The sequence below is a fragment of the Dendrobates tinctorius genome, unplaced genomic scaffold (assembly GCF_039654945.1).
Source record: "Dendrobates tinctorius isolate UK_male_01 unplaced genomic scaffold, ASM3965494v1 ptg000017l, whole genome shotgun sequence".
In the NCBI taxonomy this organism is placed as follows: Eukaryota; Metazoa; Chordata; class Amphibia; order Anura; family Dendrobatidae; genus Dendrobates; species Dendrobates tinctorius.
Genome location: NW_027361685.1, coordinates 6,075,138 through 6,099,586, shown reverse-complemented (window position 1 = coordinate 6,099,586; position 24,449 = coordinate 6,075,138). Strand labels below are relative to the sequence as shown.

Below are 24,449 nucleotides of genomic sequence, written 5' to 3'. Positions count from 1 at the left end.
TGAGCGACATTTTATTGCACTCATCCCAGCAACTGAAACAAGAAAGAACCCCCAGAGACGATGTCGTGTATGTTCCAAGAGAGGAATGAGGCATGATCCCCGCTATTATTACCCACAATGCCCATCTCTGCCAGCCTTATGCCTCCATGACTGCTTTACAATCTTCCACACAGAACCACGTTTTTGAACTGTTTTGACATTCAAGCATTTGGTTTATTTAGTGACAGACACATTTGAGTAGAGCTGACTTAACAATTTCCGGGGGTAGGTGGGGGAGGTCTCCAGAGACACAAGCTGGGCACAATATATTGGGCACTACAATGACATTTTTGCTGTGAAACTTCTACTATGAGTTTCTGGAAATCATCCATGTAGTGAAAATGGTCACTATATCCATAGATGAATTCCCAGAGGGGTGTCATTTCCAACATGGGGTCACTTCAGGGGGGATTCTGTTGTTCTGGCACTTAGCGGCTCTCCAAAGTGCATTAACAGCAGAATCCCCCCTGAAGTGACCCCATTTTGGAAATGACACCCTTCTGGGAATTGGAAACGACCCCCCTCTGTGAATTCATCTCTGGGTGTAGTGACCATTTACCTATCTATATATTTTCCAATGTAAAATATGGGGTTAAAACAACATTTTAGTGGTAAAAATGTAATTATTTTTCTTCACCGCCCAATGGTATAATTTCCTATGGAACAGCTGTGGTGTCAGTATGCTCACTGCACCACTAGAAGAATTCATTCAGGGAAGTATTTGGTAAAATGCAGTCACTTTTGGGGGCTTATGCTTATCTGGCATCTCAGGGGCTCTGACAATGTGACATGTCACCCACAAACAATTCCAGCAAAATCTGCTCTCCAATATGGCACTCCTTCCCTTCTGAGCTCTGCCATGCGCCCAAACAGTGGTTTACCCCCACATATGGGGTGTCAGAATACTCAGGGCAAATTGCACAACAACTTTTGCGGTCCAATTTCTCCTGTTACCCTTTGGATAAAAAATGGAGGGCGAAAAGATCTTTTTTTTTTTTTTTAAAAATATGATTTTTTATTTTCACGTTTCTACGTAATTAACTTCTGTGATGCACTTGGGGGTTCAAAGAGCCCACCACACATCTAGATAAGCTCCTTGGGGGTCTAGTTTAAAAAATGGAGTCACGTGTTGGGGGTTTTCACTGTTTAAACACGTCTGGGGCTCTGACAATTTGACATGTCACCTACAAACAATTCCAGCAAAATCTGCTCTCCAATATGGCGCTTCTTCCCTTCCAAGCATTGCCATGCGCCCAAACAGTAGTATTCTCCCACAAGTGGGGTATAGGCGATCTCAGGAGAAATTACACAACAAATTGTATGGAGCAATTTCTCCTGTTACCCTTATCAAAATGCAAAATATGGGGCAAAAAATGAATTATTTGTGAAAAATGTTATTTTTTTTATTTCGACGACTCTAAGTTATAAACTTCTGTGAAGCACCTGTGGATTCAAGGTGCTCAATACACATCTGGATAAGTTCCCTAAAGCTGTCTAGTCTCCAAAATGGTGTCACTTATTGGGGGTTTCCACTGTTTAGGCAGATCAGGGGCTCTCCAAACGCGACATGGCAACTGCTAATTATTACAGCATATTTTACATTCAAAAAATCAAATGGCGTGCCTTCCCTTCCGAGCCCTGCCGTGTGCCCAAACAGTAGATTTCCCCGAAATATGGGGTATAGGCATGCTCAGGAGAAATTGCAAAACAAAATGTATAGTCCATTTTCTCCTATTACCCTTACGAAAGTAAAAAAAAATTAGGTCTAAAGGAAAATTTTTGTGATGGTGGGATCTGACACTGATGTTCCTTGAGCTTGAAGTTCACCTTTTGTTTAGAAGTTTTTCTGGGCTCTTTTGTTACCATTCATATTATTCATCTCTTTGATGTGCCATGAATTTTCCTCCTGCGGCCACGTCCAGGGAGGTTGGCTACAGTCCCATGGAGCTTAAATTTCTGAATAATATGTGCAGCTGTAGTCACAGGAACATGAAGCTGCTTGGAGATGGTCTTATAACTTTTACCTGTAACATGTTTGTCTATAATTTTCTTTCTAATCTCCTGAGACAACTCTTTCCTTCACTTCCTCTGGTCCATGTTGAGTGTGATACACACCATGTCACCACACAGCACAGTGAGGATCTGTAGCCTCTATACAGGCCACTCACTGATTCCAGGATTGTAGACACCTGTGATGATAATTAGTGGACACACCAGGATTTATCATGTCCCTTTTGTCACATTATTTTCAGGGGTTCCATCGTTTCTGTCCTGGCCTATTTCATGAGTTTCATTTTTTTTTAAATTCTGTGGAAGCATGGTGGAAAAGCAATGTCTGACTTTCATTTGTTCATTTTCATAGATTTTTTATTCATTATTACTTTTGTCAGATTCAAGTTATTTCTGTGACCATTGTGGGTTTTTCTGTCATTAAACGAGGGGTACCAACAATTTTGACCACGTGTGTATAGATTATAACCATCAGTGAATTAGTTTATAACATGGAATCACTTTATGGGGATTTCTACTATTCTGTTTTTCTGTCATTTAGTTATATTAGGGCTTCTGCATATGGTGTGTCCAATCTCATCTGGGATCTGTTCCTGCTGTCCAGCTGGAGTAATCTGCTCCCTACTTCAGCCAATTGGAAAGTACCACACCCTACTAAAGCGCAAAGCACATGGCCGGAATCTGCCAGATACAGCGCTGTTCCCCTCTGGTTCAGTCCTCTGTGCTCAGCTTGCGGCTTGTGTATTTGTTTCCTGCTGTGACCGTGGCCCGTTTAGGGTGGTTTCACATTAGCGCTTTTTAAGCGCACGCACGGCCGGGGGTAGCTCCGCCCCCGAGCCGGCTCTCTGCCCGGCGTGCCCGCCCCTTGCTTGTAGCGCCGCCTCCTAGCGCACAGCGGCGCCTGCGATCGGCGCACCCTATCTTTAGCATAGGGTGCGCAGATCGTGCGCAGGCCGTGCGCTAGTTGCGCTTTGACATGCGCTGCGCACTTTTGACGGTGCGCCGTGCGCGCCAAAATCAAACTTTTCGGATTTTGGCGCGCACGGCGCACCGTCAAAAGTGCGCAGCGCAGGTCAAAGCGCAACTAGCGCACGGCCTGCGCACGATCTGCGCACCCTATGCTAAAGATAGGGTGCGCCGATCGCAGGCGCCGCTGTGCGCTAGGTGGCGGCTCTACAAGCAAGGGGCGGGCACGCCGGGCAGAGAGCCGGCTCGGGGGCGGAGCTACCCCCGGCCTTGCGTGCGCTTAAAAAGCGCTAATGTGAAACCACCCTTACTGACTACTCTTGTGTCTTCTGATTCTGTATTCTGTCCTTCTGGTTCTGACCCAGCTACCTGACTATTCTTCTTGGCATCTAACACCACAGAATAGCAGGTAACACCATGGTCCCAGTGTAAGGTCAGATTCCATGTGAGGGTGTTAAAGGGCGATGAGCAAGGCAATCCTTGGGATATGGAAAGCAGAGAAGATAGTGACAACCAGCAAAGTAAGAGATAGAGGTTACTGGACAGGCACCGCTGGTGACATTTTGCTGGATGTAATTTTTTTTCTAAGCCTCACAATAGCCACAATATTATAGGCATTATCACGAATAATATCAATGCTATTATATGCATTATGTAATAATGGGGGGCAGGTCAGTGAGGGATCAGCAACCTGTCATAAGCCAATACAGAGGAATATGTAATCAGCACACCTCATAAAGCTCCACCCACAGCCCCGCCCACAGCCCCACCCCAGATCACGAGAATCTCATTAATTGAAAACTACAAATACAGATTACACAACAGTAAACCAGAGTTGCCCTCATTTATGGTGGACCATTGGAGCTACTATGGATCCTGAGCAGAAGATTAGAGAAAATAATATTGCTCCCCATTTCAGGAGAGATTTTGCAGTAATCTGAATTCCTTAGGATCAAAAACAATGTAATTTATGACGTGGAGTGACTCCATGACACCAGGACTGGAGCCAACACATCTCCTGCAGGCGGGAATAAATGTATATTACAGCCACCAGCCACGCACAGCTTAGAGCGGAGAGTTGTGAAATACTCGCCAGGATTGGAGTACTGCGAGTACCAAATCCTAACGAGTATACTCGCTCATCCCTAGGAACCATGAGACATTCAGCAGCACAGAAGGGAGAGAACGGAGATTCATCCGATAAGATCTCAGGGATCTAGGAAGCCAACAGCATCATTACCCTCCGCTTTCTCTTACAGGCCCATCATAATTTTTTTTTCAAGTGATTTTCTATCTTGTCAGCACATTCTACGTACGCTGTTATTTGGCTTTATAGTTACAGATCTGGGCAGGTAACGGTCAGCATTTTGAGGTGGATGGATCCTCCAGGTTCTAAGTTCTATAGAAAAGGGCTTTCAATGCCCAAAGAAATTTGAACAGTTTTGGGTGGAGGAGAATGTTGTGGTCTAGAGGCAAAATGGTGATCATGGTAATACGGCCGGACTACACCACCGATAAAGCAGCCACAGCCGGTGACTGAGAGGAATCTGTGACTTCTCTGCATTCAGTGGTTACTACTCACCTGGGTAGTCATATGTGGGAATCTCCTCTTTACACCACTCATCACCCCTCACATATGTCTCTGTAGTATTAATATGGGTCAGATCTTCACCCTGAAACAAATATTGTAAAAGTCACAGACAGATGGAGAAGTCCCATCGATGATCAGCTCTAATCCTGCCATCTCCACCGTTCTCATTACACAAGTATAAAACACATAATACTGGTGGATAAAACAAGACTGAGCACAAGACCTTCACAGCCGTCTACACATCATAGGGGAGATCTCCTGACACCTTCTCTCCATCTACCTGATGATCCTGAGGAGCACTGGGATCTTCTTGGTTACAGTCCTGTAGAAGAAGAGGACGGGGACATCTCTCTGGTGCTGTCCTCTTACTGGATAGATCTGGAGGAAACACATACAGGGACTGAATTCATTCTCTACATACAGATAATTATAGGCCGTGTGTATTTAGTCCTGTCTATTACCTGGTGATGTGAGGGGCTGGGGAACCTCCATTATGACGTTCTTGTACAGATCTCTGTGTCTTTCTAAATACTCCCACTCCTCCATGGAGAAATAGACAGCGACATCCTGACACCTTATAGGAACCTGACACATACAATGATACCGTCATCCCCCCGATCCCTTCATAGTGTTACTGTATAATGTCCCAGCATTCCCAGCAGTGTCACCTCTCCAGTCAGCAGCTCCATCATCTTGTAGATGAGTTCTAGGATCTTCTGCTCATTGATGTCCTCATGGATCAGGGGGTGAGGTGGAGGCCCCGTGATTGGGCTCAGGGGTCTTCCCCATCCCTCAGACACAGGGTCCTGACAGCGATCACTAGAGGTCTTCTTCACCACTGTGTAATCCTGGTTATGGAGAGACACATTAATAAATCTCACTACAGACATTTCCAGAGTCCTCACCTCTCCAGTTCTGTCCATCTGTTATTCCCATAGATAAGAATGATGTAATGTGACGTCATCAGAATCTCTCACCTCTCCAGTGAGACGGAAGAGGATCTCTAGGGTGAGGTGTAACATCCTCTCCGCCATCTTGTCTCTGTCCATATCCATCCTTGATGGGTAAATCAGGAAAATTCTCTTCTGTAGAAGATCTTCACTGAGAGGATCCGATATTGTAGAGACCTGAATGAGAAGACGATGATCCGATGTAACATCATAAGAATCCTGTGTAATAATACAATTACTGGAGATAATAGGGGAAACATATGAGGAGATTTATTATCTTACAGGGTTTAGTTTTCTCCCCTGACATCTACTAATAAAACCTATATATTTAGGCCACAGACAACAAGCAGTTTCCTCCTCGGAGTCGGCAGCTGAACACGTTCCTCATAGACTCATCTTCCATAACGCTAATTCTCGTCTCATTACCGACACTGGAATCGGCATTAGCGATACTGCAGGAGATATTCATTACACGCGACATGAGAAATAACTCCTTCATGATGAGGACGACATCTTCATCTTCTACTGCGGTTCTAGAGACAGATGTGGCCAGAGTCGGTCACTGCCTCCATCCCCACCGGCCGTCTATATGAAGGTTTCCCGTCTTCCCCGCACTGGAATCTTCTCTCCCGTTAGATCTCAGCTCTGAGTCACACACAGAAGTTTGAGGCTTTTCTGGAAGAACAGGACAGGAGAGATCTGAGGCCGATGTCTCCATGTACAGGGTTTCCCCTCGGGATAAGAGGCTTTTCTATCCCTTTCCCCCAATTAGAGGGGACACCTGTGGATATCGGGGTCTTTACCGGCTGCAGTCCTGGGGGGATTTACTCGGTAACGTGGACGTTGGACAAACGTCACCATCAATTCCCATCAGAGTGAAGGAACATCGCTCCTCTATTCAGCTCTATGGATCCCGGATGAAATCCACTGCGGCCCCTGCAAGAAAAGAGCGAAGTCTGGTGAGACCCCCGAGGCCGGAGATTTCTACAGCTGCTCTGTGCGCACAGGACCTGTGATGAGGTCACAGGAGGGGAGGAGTCAGGGGGTCACATGATCAGGGGCCTCAGTGTGTGCAGGACTCTGCTGTGCTGGTTGTCATGGTGCTGGATGAGGGGAAGTTTCTGTGTGGGGTCAGGAGGGGTTTACAGGGTGGATGTAGCAGAGCCGTGTGTACGAGGTGTACGGAGCGGAGCCGTGTGTGTACGAGGTGTACGGAGCTGAGCCGTGTGTGTACGAGGTGTACGGAGCGGAGCCGTATGTGTACAAGGTGTACGGAGCGGAGCCGTGTGTGTACGAGGTGTACGGAGCGGAGCCGCGTGTGTACGAGGTGTACGGAGCAGAGCCGCGTGTGTACGAGGTGTACGGAGCGGAGCCGTGTGTGTACGAGGTGTACGGAGCGGAGCCGTGTGTGTACGAGGTGTACGGAGCGGAGCCGTGTGTGTACGAGGTGTACGGAGCGGAGCCGTGTGTGTACGAGGTGTACGGAGCGGAGCCGCGTGTGTACGAGGTGTACGGAGCGGAGCCGCGTGTGTACGAGGTGTACGGAGCAGAGCCGCGTGTGTACGAGGTGTACGGAGCGGAGCCGTGTGTGTACGAGGTGTACGGAGCGGAGCCGTGTGTGTACGAGGTGTACGGAGCGGAGCCGCGTGTGTACGAGGTGTACGGAGTGGAGCCGTGTGTGTACGAGGTGTACGGAGTGGAGCCGTGTGTGTACGAGCTGTACGGAGCGGAGCCGTGTGTGTACGAGGTGTACGGAGCGGAGCCGTGTGTGTACAAGGTGTACGGAGCGGAGCCATGTTTGTGTGGACCCCTCTGTGTTCTCTGTATACCCCCAGCTTCGGTCGCAGACCCTTCAGTGTGCCCTGTATGCACCCATATTCCCCCATCTTTGGGCGCAGACCCCTGTGTTCAGTGTATACACCTGTATACCCCCAGCTTCAGTCTCAGAGCCCTGTGTTTATGCTGTATACACCCGTATACCCCCAGCTTTGGTTGCAAACCCCTCTGTGTACGCTGTATACACCTGTATACCCCCAGGTTTGGTCGCAGACACCTCTGTGTACGCTGTATACACCCGTATACCCCCAGCTTCGGTTGCAGACCCCTGTGTACACTGTATACACCCGTATACCCCCAGCTTCAGTCTCAGAGCCCTGTGTTTATGCTGTATACACCCGTATACCCCCAGCTTTGGTTGCAAACCCCTCTGTGTACGCTGTATACACCTGTATACCCCCAGGTTTGGTCGCAGACACCTCTGTGTACGCTGTATACACCCGTATACCCCCAGCTTCGGTTGCAGACCCCTGTGTACACTATATACACCCGTATACTCCCAGCTTTGGTTGCAGACCCCTGTGTACACTGTATACACCCGTATACCCCCAGCTTCAGTCTCAGAGCCCTGTGTTTATGCTGTATACACCCGTATACCCCCAGCTTTGGTTGCAAACCCCTCTGTGTACGCTGTATACACCGTACACCCCCAGATTCGGCCACAGCCCCCTGTGTTCACTGTATGCACCTGTATATATCCCCAGTTTTGGTCGCAGACCCCTGTGTATGCTGTATACACCCGTATACCCCCAGGTTCGGTCGCAGACCCCTGTGTACGCTGTATACACCCATATACCCCCAGCTTCCGTCATAGATCCCTCTGTGTATGCTGTATACACCCGTATATCCCCAGCTTCGGTAACAGACCCCTGTGTACGTTATATACACCTGTATACCCCCAGCTTTGGTCACAGACCCCCCTGTGTATGCTGTATACACCCGTATACCCCCAGCTTCAGTCATAGACCCTTCTGTGTATGCTGTATACACCCGTATATCCCCAGCTTCGGTCGCAGACCCCTCTGTGTACGCTGCATACACCGTATACCCCCAGATTCGGTCACAGCCCCCTGTGTTCACTGTATACACCCGTATACCCCCAGGTTCGGTCGCAGATCCCTGTGTACGCTGTATACACCTGTATTCCCCCAGCTTTGGTCACAGACCCCCCTGTGTACGCTGTATACACCAGTATACCCCCAGCTTCAGTCATAGACCATGATCAGCTCTACCCTCGCCTACTGTATTATCACCCATCCCTTGTAGATTGTGAGCCTTCACGGGCAGGGTCCTCTCTCCTCCTGTACCAGTTATGACTTGTATTGTTTAACATTATTGTACTTGTTTTTATTATGTACACCCCTCCTTACATGTAAAGCTCCATGGAATAAATAGTGCTATAACAATAAATAATAATAATAGACCCCTCTGTGTATGCTGTATACACCCGTATACCCCCAGCTTCGGTCACAGATCCCTGTGTACTCTGTATACACCTGTATACCCCCAGCTTTGGTCGCAGACCCCTCTGTGTATGCTGTATACACCCGTATACCCCCAGCTTCGGTCACAGACCCCTCTGTGTATGCTGTATACACCCGTATACCCCCAGCTTCGGTCACAGACCCTGCATCTCTCACACTGTAGAACTGACGCCGGACACACACGGTAAAACTGCAGTCGTCGGTCTCTCATCTCTCGCACTTATACTGATAACATAAGATGGAGTCAGCCGAACCCTCCTACAAAACGTGAGAACAAAGTCATAGAATCATAGAACCATAGAATTGTAGAGTTGGAAGGGACCTCCTGGGCCATCTGGTCCAACCCCCTGCTCAAAGCAGGATTCGCTAAATCATCCCAGTCAGATGTCTGTCCAGCCTCTGTTTGAAGACTTCCATTGAAGGAGAACTCACCACTTCTCGTGGCAGCTTGTTCCACTCATTGATCACTCTAACTGTCAAAAAGTTTTTTCTAATATCTAATCTGTGTCTCCTCCCATTCAGTTTCATCCCATTGCTTCTAGTCTTTCCTTGTGCAAATGAGAATAAAGTTGATCCTTCTACAATGTGACAGCCCTTTAGATATTTGTAGACAGCTATTAAGTCTCCTCTCAGTCTTCTCTTTTGCAAACTAAACATTCCCAAATCCTGCAACCTTTCCTCATAAGACAGGGTTTGCAGACCGGTCACCATTCTGGTCGCTCTTTTCTGAACTTGCTCCAGTTTGTTGATGTCTTTTTTAAAATGTGGTGCCCAAAACTGGACACAATATTCCAGATGAGGTCTGACCAAAGAGGAGTAGAGGGAAATAATGACTTCACGTGATCTAGACTGTATGCTTCTGTTAATACATCCTAGAATTGCATTTGCCTTTTTTGCTGCTGCATAACACTGTTGACTCATATTCAGTCTGTGATCTATTAGTATGCCTAAGTCTTTTTCACATGTACTGTTGCTTAGCCCTATTCCTCCCATTCTGTATATGCTTTTTTCATTTTTATTGCCCAGATGTAGTACTTTGCATTTTTCCCTGTTAAAAACCATTCTGTTTGTTGCTGCCCACTTCTCCAGTTTATTTATATCTTTTTGAATCCTCTCTCTCTCTTCTCTAGTATTAGCTATCCCTCCTAGCTACAGGACTGTGTGAGAAAGGGATTTATTCTACAAGAAAAGCTGGGGCCACAAATGAGAATAACATTTTTAACAGGGAAAAATGCAAAGTACTACATCTGGGCAATAAAAATGAAAAAAGCATATACAGAATGGGAGGAATAGGGCTAAGCAACAGCACATGTGAAAAAGACTTGGGTATACTAATAGATCACAGACTGAATATGAGTCAACAGTGTGATGCAGCAGCAAAAAAGGTAAATGCAATTCTAGGATGTATTAACAGAAGCATACAGTCTAGATCACGTGAAGTCATTATTTCCCTCTATTCCTCTTTGGTCAGACCTCATCTGGAATATTGTGTCCAGTTTTGGGCACCACATTTTAAAAAAGACATCAACAAACTGGAGCAAGTTCAGAAAAGAGCGACCAGAATGGTGACCGGTCTGCAAACCCTGTCTTATGAGGAAAGGTTGCAGGATTTGGGAATGTTTAGTTTGCAAAAGAGAAGACTGAGAGGAGACTTAATAGCTGTCTACAAATATCTAAAGGGCTGTCACATTGTAGAAGGATCAACTTTATTCTCATTTGCACAAGGAAAGACTAGAAGCAATGGGATGAAACTGAATGGGAGGAGACACTGATTAGATATTAGAAAAAACTTTTTGACAGTTAGAGTGATCAATGAGTGGAACAGGCTGCCACGAGAAGTGGTGAGTTCTCCTTCAATGGTAGTCTTCAAACAGAGGCTGGACAGACATCTGACTGGGATGATTTAGCGAATCCTGCTTTGAGCAGGGGGTTGGACCAGGAGGTCCCTTCCAACTCTACGATTCTATGATTCTAATGTTGTTCATCTTCTCTTTCACCATAGATATTGGCAGTGAGGGCGACTTCCACTTTGCCGCAATGTGGATTTAGTGGCCATACATAAGTAGTTTACTAGCTTCTGAAAGCTTTCTGGAAGCCGGGAAGGCCTGGTTCCCAGTGAAAGGGTAGAAGGTTCCAGAACAACCGGTCCACCATACATCTGTGCTATCAGACACTTCACCTTCTCCCAAAGCCCAGAAACCACCGTACAAGACCACCAAATATGTCTCATGTCACCAGATATTCCACAGCCCCTAAAACAGTCTCCTGAGATTTTAGGAAAAATGCTGTGAATTTTTTCTGGTACATAATAGACTCTGTGCAATAGTTTTGAGGAGGTCTCCACAAGGGAAGTCTGGTGACTACCTCATGATAGGGTGTCATAGCTACGATACCATTCATCAATTGACTGTTCAAACCCCAGATCCTCCTCCCACTGTAACATATACTTCAATTTTTTTATCATTTTGTGGAGAATTTATAGCATAGTAGATCAATGAGTAGAGGCGTAGCTAGGGTTTTGGTTCGGGGGGGCAAAACTTCTGAGTGAGCCCCCAACCAGGTAACCTTGATTACAACTCGGTGACGCCCAGTAATAGTGGAGGAGAACCTCAGCAGAGGACCGCGCTGTTGCTGAATATAATTTCTAAATAAAGACCAATATTGATATTACCGCCATATAGTGAGTGGTAGATACCTGTCCTACACAACATACCGTATAAGAGATCACAGCACAGTTACAGATGGTGACTTACAGCTGACGTTCTTTCTGATGGAATCGTTCACTTTTCCATCTGGCCCAGACCAACATGACAACTTCTTCCAGCCAGGACTCGTCTGCAGAGATTACAACAAAGATACATTTCATGTCTCATATTTTCAGCACTGTCACCAATGGGACTACTCCCTACCTGCACAAACTCCTTACCCTGCTGATACCCCAATGCTGAGCCGCTGCTGCTGTATGTGTCCCTTTAACTGGACCTGCTGTGTGGTTCTCTGTGCTCTCTAAATTCTAAAGCAACTCTCGGAAACAGTGCCCATATTTTGTCCCCTAGAAAGTAATAGCGCCATTTGTGCCCCTTTGACAGTCAGAGTTACCTGAGTTCCCTATAACAATAAGTGCCCACTTTACATTTAATAATGTCATGAGTCTCCCCCCTGTACAGCTCCCCTATACACTGTATGATGCTCCCCTATACACAGTATGATGCTCCCTTATACACAGTATGATGCTCCCCTATACACTGTATGATGCTCCCCTATACACTGTATGATGCTCCCTTATACACAGTATGATGCTCCCCTATACACTGTATGATGCTCCCCTATACACTGTATGATGCTCCCCTATACACAGTATGATGCTCCCCTATACACTGTATGATGCTCCCCTATACACTGTATGATGCTCCCCTATACACAGTATGATGCTCCCCTATACACTGTATGATGCTCCCCTATACACAGTATGATGCTCCCCTATACACTGTATGATGCTCTCCTATACACAGTATGATGCTCCCCTATACGCTGTATGATGCTCCCCTATACACAGTATGATGCTCCCCTATACACTGTATGATGCTCCCCTATACACTGTATGATGCTCCCCTATACACAGTATGATGCTCCCCTATACACAGTATGATGCTCCCCTATACACAGTATGATGCTCCCCTATACACTGTATGATGCTCCCCTATACACAGTATGATGCTCCCCTATACACAGTATGATGCTCCCCTATACACTGTATGATGCTCCCCTATACACAGTATGATGCTCCCCTACACACTGTATGATGCTCCCCTATACACTGTATGATGCTCCTCTATACACTGTATGATGCTCCCCTATACACAGTATGATGCTCCCCTACACACTGTATGATGCTCCCCTATACACTGTATGATGCTCCCCTATATACTGTATGATGCTCCCCTATACACAGTATGATGCTCCCCTATACACAGTATGATGCTCCCCTATACACTGTATGATGCTCCCCTATACACTGTATGATGCTCCCCTATACACAGTATGATGCTCCCCTACACACTGTATGATGCTCCCCTATACACAGTATGATGCTCCCCTATACACTGTATGATGCTCTCCTATACACAGTATGATGCTCCCCTATACGCTGTATGATGCTCCCCTATACACAGTATGATGCTCCCCTATACACTGTATGATGCTCCCCTATACACTGTATGATGCTCCCCTATACACTGTATGATGCTCCCCTATACACAGTATGATGCTCCCCTATACACAGTATGATGCTCCCCTATACACTGTATGATGCTCCCCTATACACAGTATGATGCTCCCCTATACACAGTATGATGCTCCCCTATACACTGTATGATGCTCCCCTATACACAGTATGATGCTCCCCTATACACTGTATGATGCTCCCCTATACACAGTATGATGCTCCCCTATACACTGTATGATGCTCCCCTATACACTGTATGATGCTCCCCTATACACAGTATGATGCTCCCCTATACACTGCATGATGCTCCCCCATACACTGCATGATGCTCCCCTATACACAGTATGATGCTCCCCTATACACAGTATGATGCTCCCCTATACACTGTATGATGCTCCCCTATACACTGTATGATGCTCCCCTATACACAGTATGATGCTCCCCTATACACTGTATGATGCTCCCCTATACACTGTATGATGCTCCCCTATACACAGTATGATGCTCCCCTATACACTGTATGATGCTCCCATATACACAATATGATGCTCCCCTATACACTGTATGATGCTCCCATATACACAATATGATGCTCCCCTATACACTGTATGATGCTCCCCTATACACAGTATGATGCTCCCCTATACACTGTATGATGCTCCCCTATACACAGTATGATTCTCCCCTATACACTGTATGATGCTCCCCTATACACTGTATGATGCTCCCCTATATACTGTATGATGCTCTCCTATACACAGTATGATGCTCCCCTATACACTGTATGATGCTCCCCTATACACTGTATGATGCTCCCCTATACACAGTATGATGCTCCCCTATACACTGTATGATGCTCCCCTATACACTGTATGATGCTCCCCTATACACTGTATGATGCTCTCCTATACACAGCATGATGCTCCCCTATACACTGTATGATGCTCCCCTATACACTGTATGATGCTCCCCTATACACTGCATGATGCTCCCCTATACATTGCATGATGCTCCCCTATACACAGTATGATGCTCCCCTATACACTGTATGATGCTCCCCTATACACTGTATGATGCTCCCCTATACACAGTATGATGCTCCCCTATACACAGTATGATGCTCCCCTATACACTGTATGATGCTCCCCTATACACTGTATGATGCTCTCCTATACACAGTATGATGCTCCCTATACACAGTATGATGCTCCCCTATACACTGCATGATGCTCCCCCATACACTGCATGATGCTCCCCTATACACAGTATGATGCTCCCCTATACACAGTATGATGCTCCCCTATACACTGTATGATGCTCCCCTATACACTGTATGATGCTCCCCTATACACAGTATGATGCTCCCCTATACACTGTATGATGCTCCCCTATACACAGTATGATGCTCCCCTATACACTGTATGATGCTCCCATATACACAATATGATGCTCCCCTATACACTGTATGATGCTCCCCTATACACTGTATGATGCTCCCATATACACAATATGATGCTCCCCTATACACTGTATGATGCTCCCCTATACACAGTATGATGCTCCCCTATACACAGTATGATGCTCCCCTATACACTGTATGATGCTCCCCTATACACAGTATGATTCTCCCCTATACACTGTATGATGCTCCCCTATACACTGTATGATGCTCCCCTATATACTGTATGATGCTCCCCTATACACAGTATGATGCTCCCCTATACACTGTATGATGCTCCCCTATACACTGTATGATGCTCCCCTATACACAGTATGATGCTCCCCTATACACTGTATGATGCTCCCCTATACACAGTATGATGCTCCCCTATACACTGTATGATGCTCCCATATACACAATATGATGCTCCCCTATACACTGTATGATGCTCCCCTATACACTGTATGATGCTCCCATATACACAATATGATGCTCCCCTATACACTGTATGATGCTCCCCTATACACAGTATGATGCTCCCCTATACACAGTATGATGCTCCCCTATACACTGTATGATGCTCCCCTATACACAGTATGATTCTCCCCTATACACTGTATGATGCTCCCCTATACACAGTATGATGCTCCCCTATACACTGTATGATGCTCCCCTATACACTGTATGATGCTCCCCTATACACTGTATGATGCTCCCCTATACACAGTATGATGCTCCCCTATACACAGTATGATGCTCCTCTATATACTGTATGATGCTCCCCTATACACAGTATGATGCTCCCCTATACACTGTATGATGCTCTCCTATACACTGTATGATGCTCCCCTATACACTGTATGATGCTCCCCTATACACTGTATGATGCTCTCCTATACACAGCATGATGCTCCCCTATACACTGTATGATGCTCCCCTATACACTGCATGATGCTCCCCTATACATTGCATGATGCTCCCCTATACACAGTATGATGCTCCCCTATACACTGTATGATGCTCCCCTATACACTGTATGATGCTCCCCTATACACAGTATGATGCTCCCCTATTCACTGTATGATGCTCCCCTATACACTGTATGATGCTCCCCTATACACTGTATGATGCTCCCCTATACACTGTATGATGCTCCCCTATACACAGTATGATGCTCCCCTATACACAGTATGATGCTCCTCTATATACTGTATGATGCTCCTCTATATACTGTATGATGCTCCCCTATACACTGTATGATGCTCTCCTATACACTGTATGATGCTCCCCTATACACTGTATGATGCTACCCTATACACTGTATGATGCTCTCCTATACACAGCATGATGCTCCCCTATACACTGTATGATGCTCCCCTATACACTGCATGATGCTCCCCTATACATTGCATGATGCTCCCCTATACACAGTATGATGCTCCCCTATACACTGTATGATGCTCCCCTATACACTGTATGATGCTCCCCTATACACAGTATGATGCTCCCCTATACACAGTATGATTCTCCCCTATACACTGTATGATGCTCCCCTATACACTGTATGATGCTCCCCTATATACTGTATGATGCTCCCCTATACACAGTATGATGCTCCCCTATACACTGTATGATGCTCCCCTATACACTGTATGATGCTCCCCTATACACAGTATGATGCTCCCCTATACACTGTATGATGCTCCCCTATACACAGTATGATGCTCCCCTATACACTGTATGATGCTCCCATATACACAATATGATGCTCCCCTATACACTGTATGATGCTCCCCTATACACTGTATGATGCTCCCATATACACAATATGATGCTCCCCTATACACTGTATGATGCTCCCCTATACACAGTATGATGCTCCCCTATACACAGTATGATGCTCCCCTATACACTGTATGATGCTCCCCTATACACAGTATGATTCTCCCCTATACACTGTATGATGCTCCCCTATACACAGTATGATGCTCCCCTATACACTGTATGATGCTCCCCTATACACTGTATGATGCTCCCCTATACACTGTATGATGCTCCCCTATACACAGTATGATGCTCCCCTATACACAGTATGATGCTCCTCTATATACTGTATGATGCTCCCCTATACACAGTATGATGCTCCCCTATACACTGTATGATGCTCTCCTATACACTGTATGATGCTCCCCTATACACTGTATGATGCTCCCCTATACACTGTATGATGCTCTCCTATACACAGCATGATGCTCCCCTATACACTGTATGATGCTCCCCTATACACTGCATGATGCTCCCCTATACATTGCATGATGCTCCCCTATACACAGTATGATGCTCCCCTATACACTGTATGATGCTCCCCTATACACTGTATGATGCTCCCCTATACACAGTATGATGCTCCCCTATACACAGTATGATGCTCCCCTATACACTGTATGATGCTCCCCTATACACTGTATGATGCTCTCCTATACACAGTATGATGCTCCCTATACACTGTATGATGCTCCCCTATACACAGTATGATGCTCCCCTATACACAGTATGATGCTTTCCTTTTACACAGTATGATGCTCCCCTATACACTGTATGATGCTCCCCTATACACTGTATGATGCTCCCCTATGCACAGTATGATGCTCTCCTATACACTGTATGATGGCCCCCTATACACTGTATGATGCTCCCCAATAAACTGTATGATGCTCCCCTATACACTGTATGATGCTCCCCTATACACAGTATGATGCTCCCCTATACACTGTATGATGCTCCCCTACACACTGTATGATGCTCCCCTATACACTGTATGATGCTCCCCTATACACTGTATGATGCTCCCCTATACACAGTATGATGCTCCCCTATACACAGTATGATGCTCCCCTATACACTGCATGATGCTCCCCTATACACTGTATGATGTTCCCCTATACACAGTATGATGCTCCCCTATACACCGCATGATGCTCCCCTATATACTGTATGATGCTCCCCTATACACTGTATGATGCTCCCCTATACACAGTATGATGCTCCCCTATACACTGTATGATGCTCCCCTATACACTGCATGATGATCCCCTATACACTGTATGATGCTCCCCTATACACTGCATGATGCTCCCCTATACACAGTATGATGCTCCCCTATACACTGTATGATGCTCCCCTATACACTGTATGATGCTCCCCTATACACTGTATGTTGCTCCCCTATACACTGTATGATGCTCCCCTATACACAGTATGATGCTCCCCTATACACTGTATGATGCTCCCCTATACACTGCATGATGCTCCCCTATACACAGTATGATGCTCCCCTATACACTGTATGATGCTCCCCTATACACTGTATGATGCTCCCCTATACACTGTATGATGCTCCCCTATACACTGTATGATGCTCCCCTATACACTGTATGATGCTCCCCTATACACTGCATGATGCTCCCCTATACACAGTATGATGCTCCCCTATACACTGTATGTTGCTCCCCTATACACTGTATGATGCTCCCCTATACACTGCATGATGCTCCCCTATACACAGTATGATGCTCCCCTATACACTGTATGATGCTCCCCTATACACTGTATGATGCTCCCCTATACACAGTATGATACTCCCCTATACACTGTATGATGCTCCCCTATACACTGCATGATGCTCCCCTATACACTGTATGATGCTCCCCTATACACTGCATGATGCTCCCCTATACACAGTATGATGCTCCCCTATACACAGTATGATGCTTCCCTATACACAGTATGATGCTCCCCTATACACAGTATGATGCTCCCCTATACACTGTATGATGGCCCCTATACACTGTATGATGCTCCCCTATACACTGCATGATGCTCCCCTATACACAGTATGATGCTCCCCTATACACTGTATGATGCTCCCCTATACACTGTATGATGCTCCCCTATACACTGCATGATGCTCCCCTATACACAGTATGATGCTCCCCTATACACTGTATGATGCTCCCCTATACACAGTATGATGCTCCCCTATACACAGTATGATGCTCCCCTATACACAGTATGATGCTCCCCTATACACTGTATGATGCTCCCCTATACACAGTATGATGCTCCCCTATACACTGTATGATGCTCCCCTATACACTGTATGATGCTCCCCTATACACAGTATGATGCTCTCTTATACACAGTCTAATCCCCCCTCACTGTATATACACTGACCGCTTAGTATTCCCCAAATTGTTTGATAGCTCCAGCACTGTAATCTCCACACTGTATGATGGCCCGCTAGATAGCCTCCATATAGTATAATGTGCCAGACAAGTTCACTATAGTCCTCAGTATAGTATAATGCACTCCCCATAGGCAGACCCTATAGAATAATGCAGCCCTTTATATAATGCACCCCATAGCCAGCCTCATAAAAAATAAATCCAAAACTCACCTTTCCTCCTGGTTTCTTCCCTACTGCGAGCTCCCGCACATCTCCGGACTGTAGGCTCCGAGTAGTGACGTCATTGCGACCCCCTGTCAGTGTTGGCGTTAGTGACATCAGAAGCTGATGAGAGGGGGATGATGGGAGAGGAAGCGTAATGCTCCTTCTCTCATCAATGTAGTCAGCTGAAATGGCCTCCAGCCAACACAGTTGATTTTGCAATGACAGGTGGGGACCCACTGCGCCTGCTCAGGGCCCTAGCGCCTGCTCAGGGGCCTCATAGTGGCCAGGTGGCAGAGCAGGGAGATCGATTCTGCCTGATCTGCCGCAGAATGCAACACTATCGGCGTGCTGTGGGTGGGTCCCCTCAGAGTGCTGGTCCCGGGGTGACCTCCCTCCCCCCTGTAGCTCACCACATTGTAGGATTCACTCCAACAATAAGTTACCTGCATTACTGATACTAATATACAGTTGTGGCCAAAAGTATTGACACCCCTGCAATTCTGTCAGATAATACTCAGTTTCTTCCTGAAAATGATTGCAAACACAAATTCACTGTTATTATTATCTTCATTTAATTTGTTTTAAATGAAAAAACACAAAAAGAATTGTCCTAAAGCCAAATTGGATATAATTCCACACCAAACATAAAAAAGAGGGTGGACAAAAGTATTGGCACTGTTGGAAAAATCATGTGATGCTTCTCTAATTTGTGTAATTAACAGCACCTGTAACTTACCTGTGGCACCTAACAGGTGTTGGCAATAACTAAATCACACTTGCAGCCAGCTGACATGGATTAAAGTTGACTCAACCTCTGTCCTGTGACCTTGTGTGTACCACATTGAGCATGGAGAAAAGAAAGAAGTCCAAAGGACTGTCTGAGGACTTAAGAAACCAAATTGTGAGGAAGCATGAGCAATCTCAAGGCTACAAGTCCATCTCCAAAGACCTGAATGTTCCTGTGTCTACCGTGCACAGTGTCATCAAGAAGTGTAAAGCCCATGGCCCTGTGGCTAACCTCCCTAGATGTGGACGGAAAAGAAAAATTGACAAGAGATTTCAACGCAAGATTGTGCGGATGTTGGATAAAGAACCTCGACTAACATCCAAACAAGTTCAAGCTGCCCTGCAGTCCGGGGGTACAACAGTGTCAACCCGTACTATCCGTCAGCGTTTGAATGAAAAGGGACTGTATGGTAGGATACCCAGGAAGACCCCACTTCTTACCCCGAGACATAAAAAAGCCAGGCTGGAGTTTGCCAAAACTTATCTGAAAAAGCCTAAAACGTTTTGGAAGAATGTTCTCTGGTCAGATGAGACAAAAGTAGAGCTTTTAGGGCAAAGGCATCAACATAGAGTTTACAGGAGAAAAGAAGAGGCATTCAAAGAAAAAAACACGGTCCCTACAGTCAAACATGGCGGAGGTTCCCTGATGTTTTGGGGTTGCTTTGCTGCCTCTGGCACTGGACTGCTTGACCGTGTGCATGGCATTATGAAGTCTGAAGACTACCAACAAATTTTGCAGCATAATGTAGGGCCCAGTGTGAGAAAGCTGGGTCTCCCTCAGAGGTCATGGGTCTTCCAGCAGGACAATGACCCAAAACACACTTCAAAAAGCACTAGAAAATGGTTTGAGAGAAAGCACTGGAGACTTCTAAGGTGGGCAGCAATGAGTCCAGACCTGAATCCCATAGAACACCTGTGGAGAGATCTAAAAATGGCAGTTTGGAGAAGGCACCCTTCTAATATCAGGGACCTGGAGCAGTTTGCTAAAGAAGAATGGTCTAAAATTCCAGTAGAGCATTGTAAGAAACTCATTCATGGTTGGTAGCAGTTATTTTGGCTAAAGGTTGTGCAACCAAGTATTAGGCTGAGGGTGCCAATACTTTTGTGTGGCCCATTTTTGGAGTTTTGTGTGAAATGATCAATGTTTTACTTTTTGCTTCATTCTCTTTTGTGTTTTTTTCATTTAAGACAAATTAAAGGAAGATGATACCAAAGAATTTGTGATTGCAATCATTTTCAGGAAGAAACTGAGTATTATCTGACAGAATTGCAGGGGTGTCAATACTTTTGGCCACAACTGTATCACACTAGTAACACGTCCATGCCGCTAACAATCGCTGTATAGAAACACACTATTCCACAGCTATTTGTCACCAAGCACTAACTGCTGCTGTGGCACTACAAGTGCCAGACTTCACTTCCCAGTAGGAGCAGCAAACACTAGTTAGGGTGTGTGCAGACGTTGCGGATTCTGCTGCGGATCTGCAGTGGATTTGGTCCTGTGGATCAGCAGTTCCTGCTGCGTTGTACAGTACAGTCTATGAGAAATGAAGAACACAGTGCACACGCTGAGGATTTCCTGCGGATTTAAATCTGCAGCATGTCAATTCTTTGTGCGGAATCCGCAGCGTTTTGACACCTGCTCCATTATAGGAATCCGCAGGTGTAAAAACGCAGGGGAAATCCGCACAAAATCTGCACTAAATCCGCAGGTAGAACGCCGGTCATTTAACCTGTGGATTTACCTGTGGATTTGGCCAAATCCGCGCGGAAAAATCCGCAGAGTAATCCACAACATGTGCACATCCCCTAATCCTCTAGGACTCGCTGTCAGCCTGGTAACGGGTAGGTTAATAATTACACGCCAGCACAAACAGCGAGATAAGGTGATACACTGGTTTAACCCTCCCTCTGCCAGGGAGGATGCGCCGCTCTCTCTGCACAGCTCAATGACTGCAGCCAGCAGTGCGATCTCTAGTTTGCACTTTTCCTGGTTTTCTCTCAGTCCCAAAGTGCAGTAAATTCCCAGGCCAAGACAAAGCATCGCCATATAGCGCATCAGTGACCGCTGCAAAGTGCCTGAAAACTATGTAACACGTAAGGAGAGCATCATGTAATGAACATTACACCCCAATAGCAGTAAGTTGTATGTATATATCCAAAGCAACAGATTAGACACTTCAAATAGTAATTAACATACAGTGCCTACAAGTAGTATTCAACCCCCTGCAGATTTAGCAGGTTTGATAAGATGCAAATAAGTTAGAGCCTTCAAACTTCACACAAGAGCAGGATTTATTAACAGATGCATAAATCTTACAAACCAAAAAGTTATGTTGCTCAGTTAAATTTTAATAAATTTTAAACATAAAAGTGTGGGTCAATTATTATTCACCCCCTAGGTTTAATATTTTGTGGAATAACCCTTGTTTGCAATTACAGCTAATAATCGTCTTTTATAAGACCTGATCAGGCCGGCACAGGTCTCTGGAGTTATCTTGGCCCACTCCTCCATGCAGATCTTCTCCAAGTTATCTAGGTTCTTTGGGTGTCTCATGTGGACTTTAATCTTGAGCTCCTTCCACAAGTTTTCAATTGGGTTAAGGTCAGGAGACTGACTAGGCCACTCCAACACCTTGATTTTTTCCCTCTTGAACCAGGCCTTGGTTTTCTTGGCTGTGTGCTTTGGGTCGTTGTCTTGTTGGAAGATGAAATGACGACCCATCTTAAGATCCTTGATGGAGGAGCGGAGGTTCTTGGCCAAAATCTCCAGGTAGGTCGTGCTATCCATCTTCCCATGGATGCGGACCAGATGGCCAGGCCCCTTGGCTGAGAAACAGCCCCACAGCATGATGCTGCCACCACCATGCTTGACTGTAGGGATGGTATTCTTGGGGTCGTATGCAGTGCCATCCAGTCTCCAAACGTCACGTGTGTGGTTGGCATCAAAGATCTCGATCTTGGTCTAATCAGACCAGAGAACCTTGAACCAGTCTGTCTCAGAGTCCTCCAAGTGATCATGAGCAAACTGTAGACGAGCCTTGACATGACACTTTGAAAGTAAAGGTACCTTACGGGCTCGTCTGGAACGGAGACCATTGCGGTGGAGTACGTTACTTATGGTATTGACTGAAACCAATGTCCCCACTGCCATGAGATCTTCCCGGAGCTCTTTCCTTGTTGTCCTTGGGTTAGCCTTGACTCTTCGGACAAGCCTGGCCTCGGCACGGGAGGAAACTTTCAAAGGCTGTCCAGGCCGTGGAAGGCTAACAGTAGTTCCATAAGCCTTCCACTTCCGGATGATGCTCCCAACAGTGGAGACAGGTAGGCCCAACTCCTTGGAAAGGGTTTTGTACCCCTTGCCAGCCTTGTGACCCTCCACGATCTTGTCTCTGATGGCCTTGGAATGCTCCTTTGTCTTTCCCATGTTGACCATGTATGAGTGCTGTTCACAAGTTTGGGGAGGGTCTTAAATAGTCAGAAAAGGCTGGAAAAAGATAATTAATCCAAACATGTGAAGCTCATTGTTCTTTGTGCCTGAAATACTTCTTAATACTTTAGGGGAACCAAACAGAATTCTGGTGGTTTGAGGGGTTGAATAATAAATGACCCTCTGAATAAACTTTTCACAATTTAAAAAAAAATTAAACAAAGAAATAACATTATTTTTTGCTGCAGTGCATTTCACACTTCCAGGCTGATCTACAGTCCAAATGTCACAATGCCAAGTTAATTCCGAATGTGTAAACCTGCTAAATCTGCAGGGGGTTGAATACTACTTGTAGGCACTGTAGATACTCATCAATCCCCATGCTGTGTGCAGTGTCCACTGGTCCTGGAGCAGCGGCTCCTCAGCTGTCAGGCTCCTCTCAGTCAGAAGCAATCAAGTGCAGAGCAGACAGTGAACTCAGCTCACAGGCAGAGGCAGAGCCCCCCGCGTCCAGGCTGCTGCTGGAGCTGATGACTTCTCTGCAGCAGGGAGCTTTCAAGGAGAGCGCGCTCAGCCAGGATTGGGTGAGTGACCTCCCCTCCCCCTCTCCTCTGCAGAAGAGCGGTCACATGACTCACTCCCTGCTGCAGCATGGAATTGTATCGGCACGATCTGCACGCCGATATAGTTACATAGCATAGCTCGGGTGGGCCCCATCAGAGCGCGGGGCCCGGGACCACCACCCCCTCTGCCCCCCCCGGTAGCTACACTACTGTCAATGAGCGATCGTTCCCCTGCCCAAAGGGTCATTTAGACATTTATTTTCAAAACTGGTTGCCCTGAGAGTAGTACCGCTCGGGAGGATCTGCTTTGCAAAGTGGAAGATCTGGTTCAGTCGCATTACCTCCCTAACTGGAGGGTCAAATGGTTGAACAAATTCCTGTCTGTCAAGTAAGATATTAAATGGGGAACACAAATGTTGAAGTATATGAATACCTTTCATTATCCACCAAGAAAACATTTGAGGCTCAAGGCCTGGCGGGAACATGGGGTTTTGTAATATAGCTGTCAGGGGAGAAGGGCTTGATTGTAAGTTATATTTAAACCGGACTTTCCTCCAAAGAAGCAACGAGTGGACTGTAAAAGGAGCCACATTCATTAACCCCCGTGGAAGTCGGTCTGTGGTCCACATTAGGCCTGATAAAGAGAATGGTTTGGATAGAAATGATTCCAGAATAACC

At 46.1% G+C, this 24,449-nt stretch overlaps 1 protein-coding gene across 1 annotated transcript in view; it reads right to left on the bottom strand.

Annotated features, from left to right (window-relative positions):
• Window positions 1–5,229: 5,229 nt before the first annotated feature.
• Window positions 5,230–24,449, bottom strand: part of LOC141082415 (oocyte zinc finger protein XlCOF29-like) — a 40,660-nt gene continuing 21,440 nt past the window's right edge. The window contains exons 2-3 of the mRNA XM_073566355.1: window positions 5,584–5,775; window positions 5,230–5,454 (exon numbers count right to left, since the gene is read on the bottom strand). Coding sequence (XP_073422456.1) covers window positions 5,230–5,454; window positions 5,584–5,775 — 417 coding nt within the window. The remainder of the gene's footprint in view (window positions 5,455–5,583; window positions 5,776–24,449) is intronic.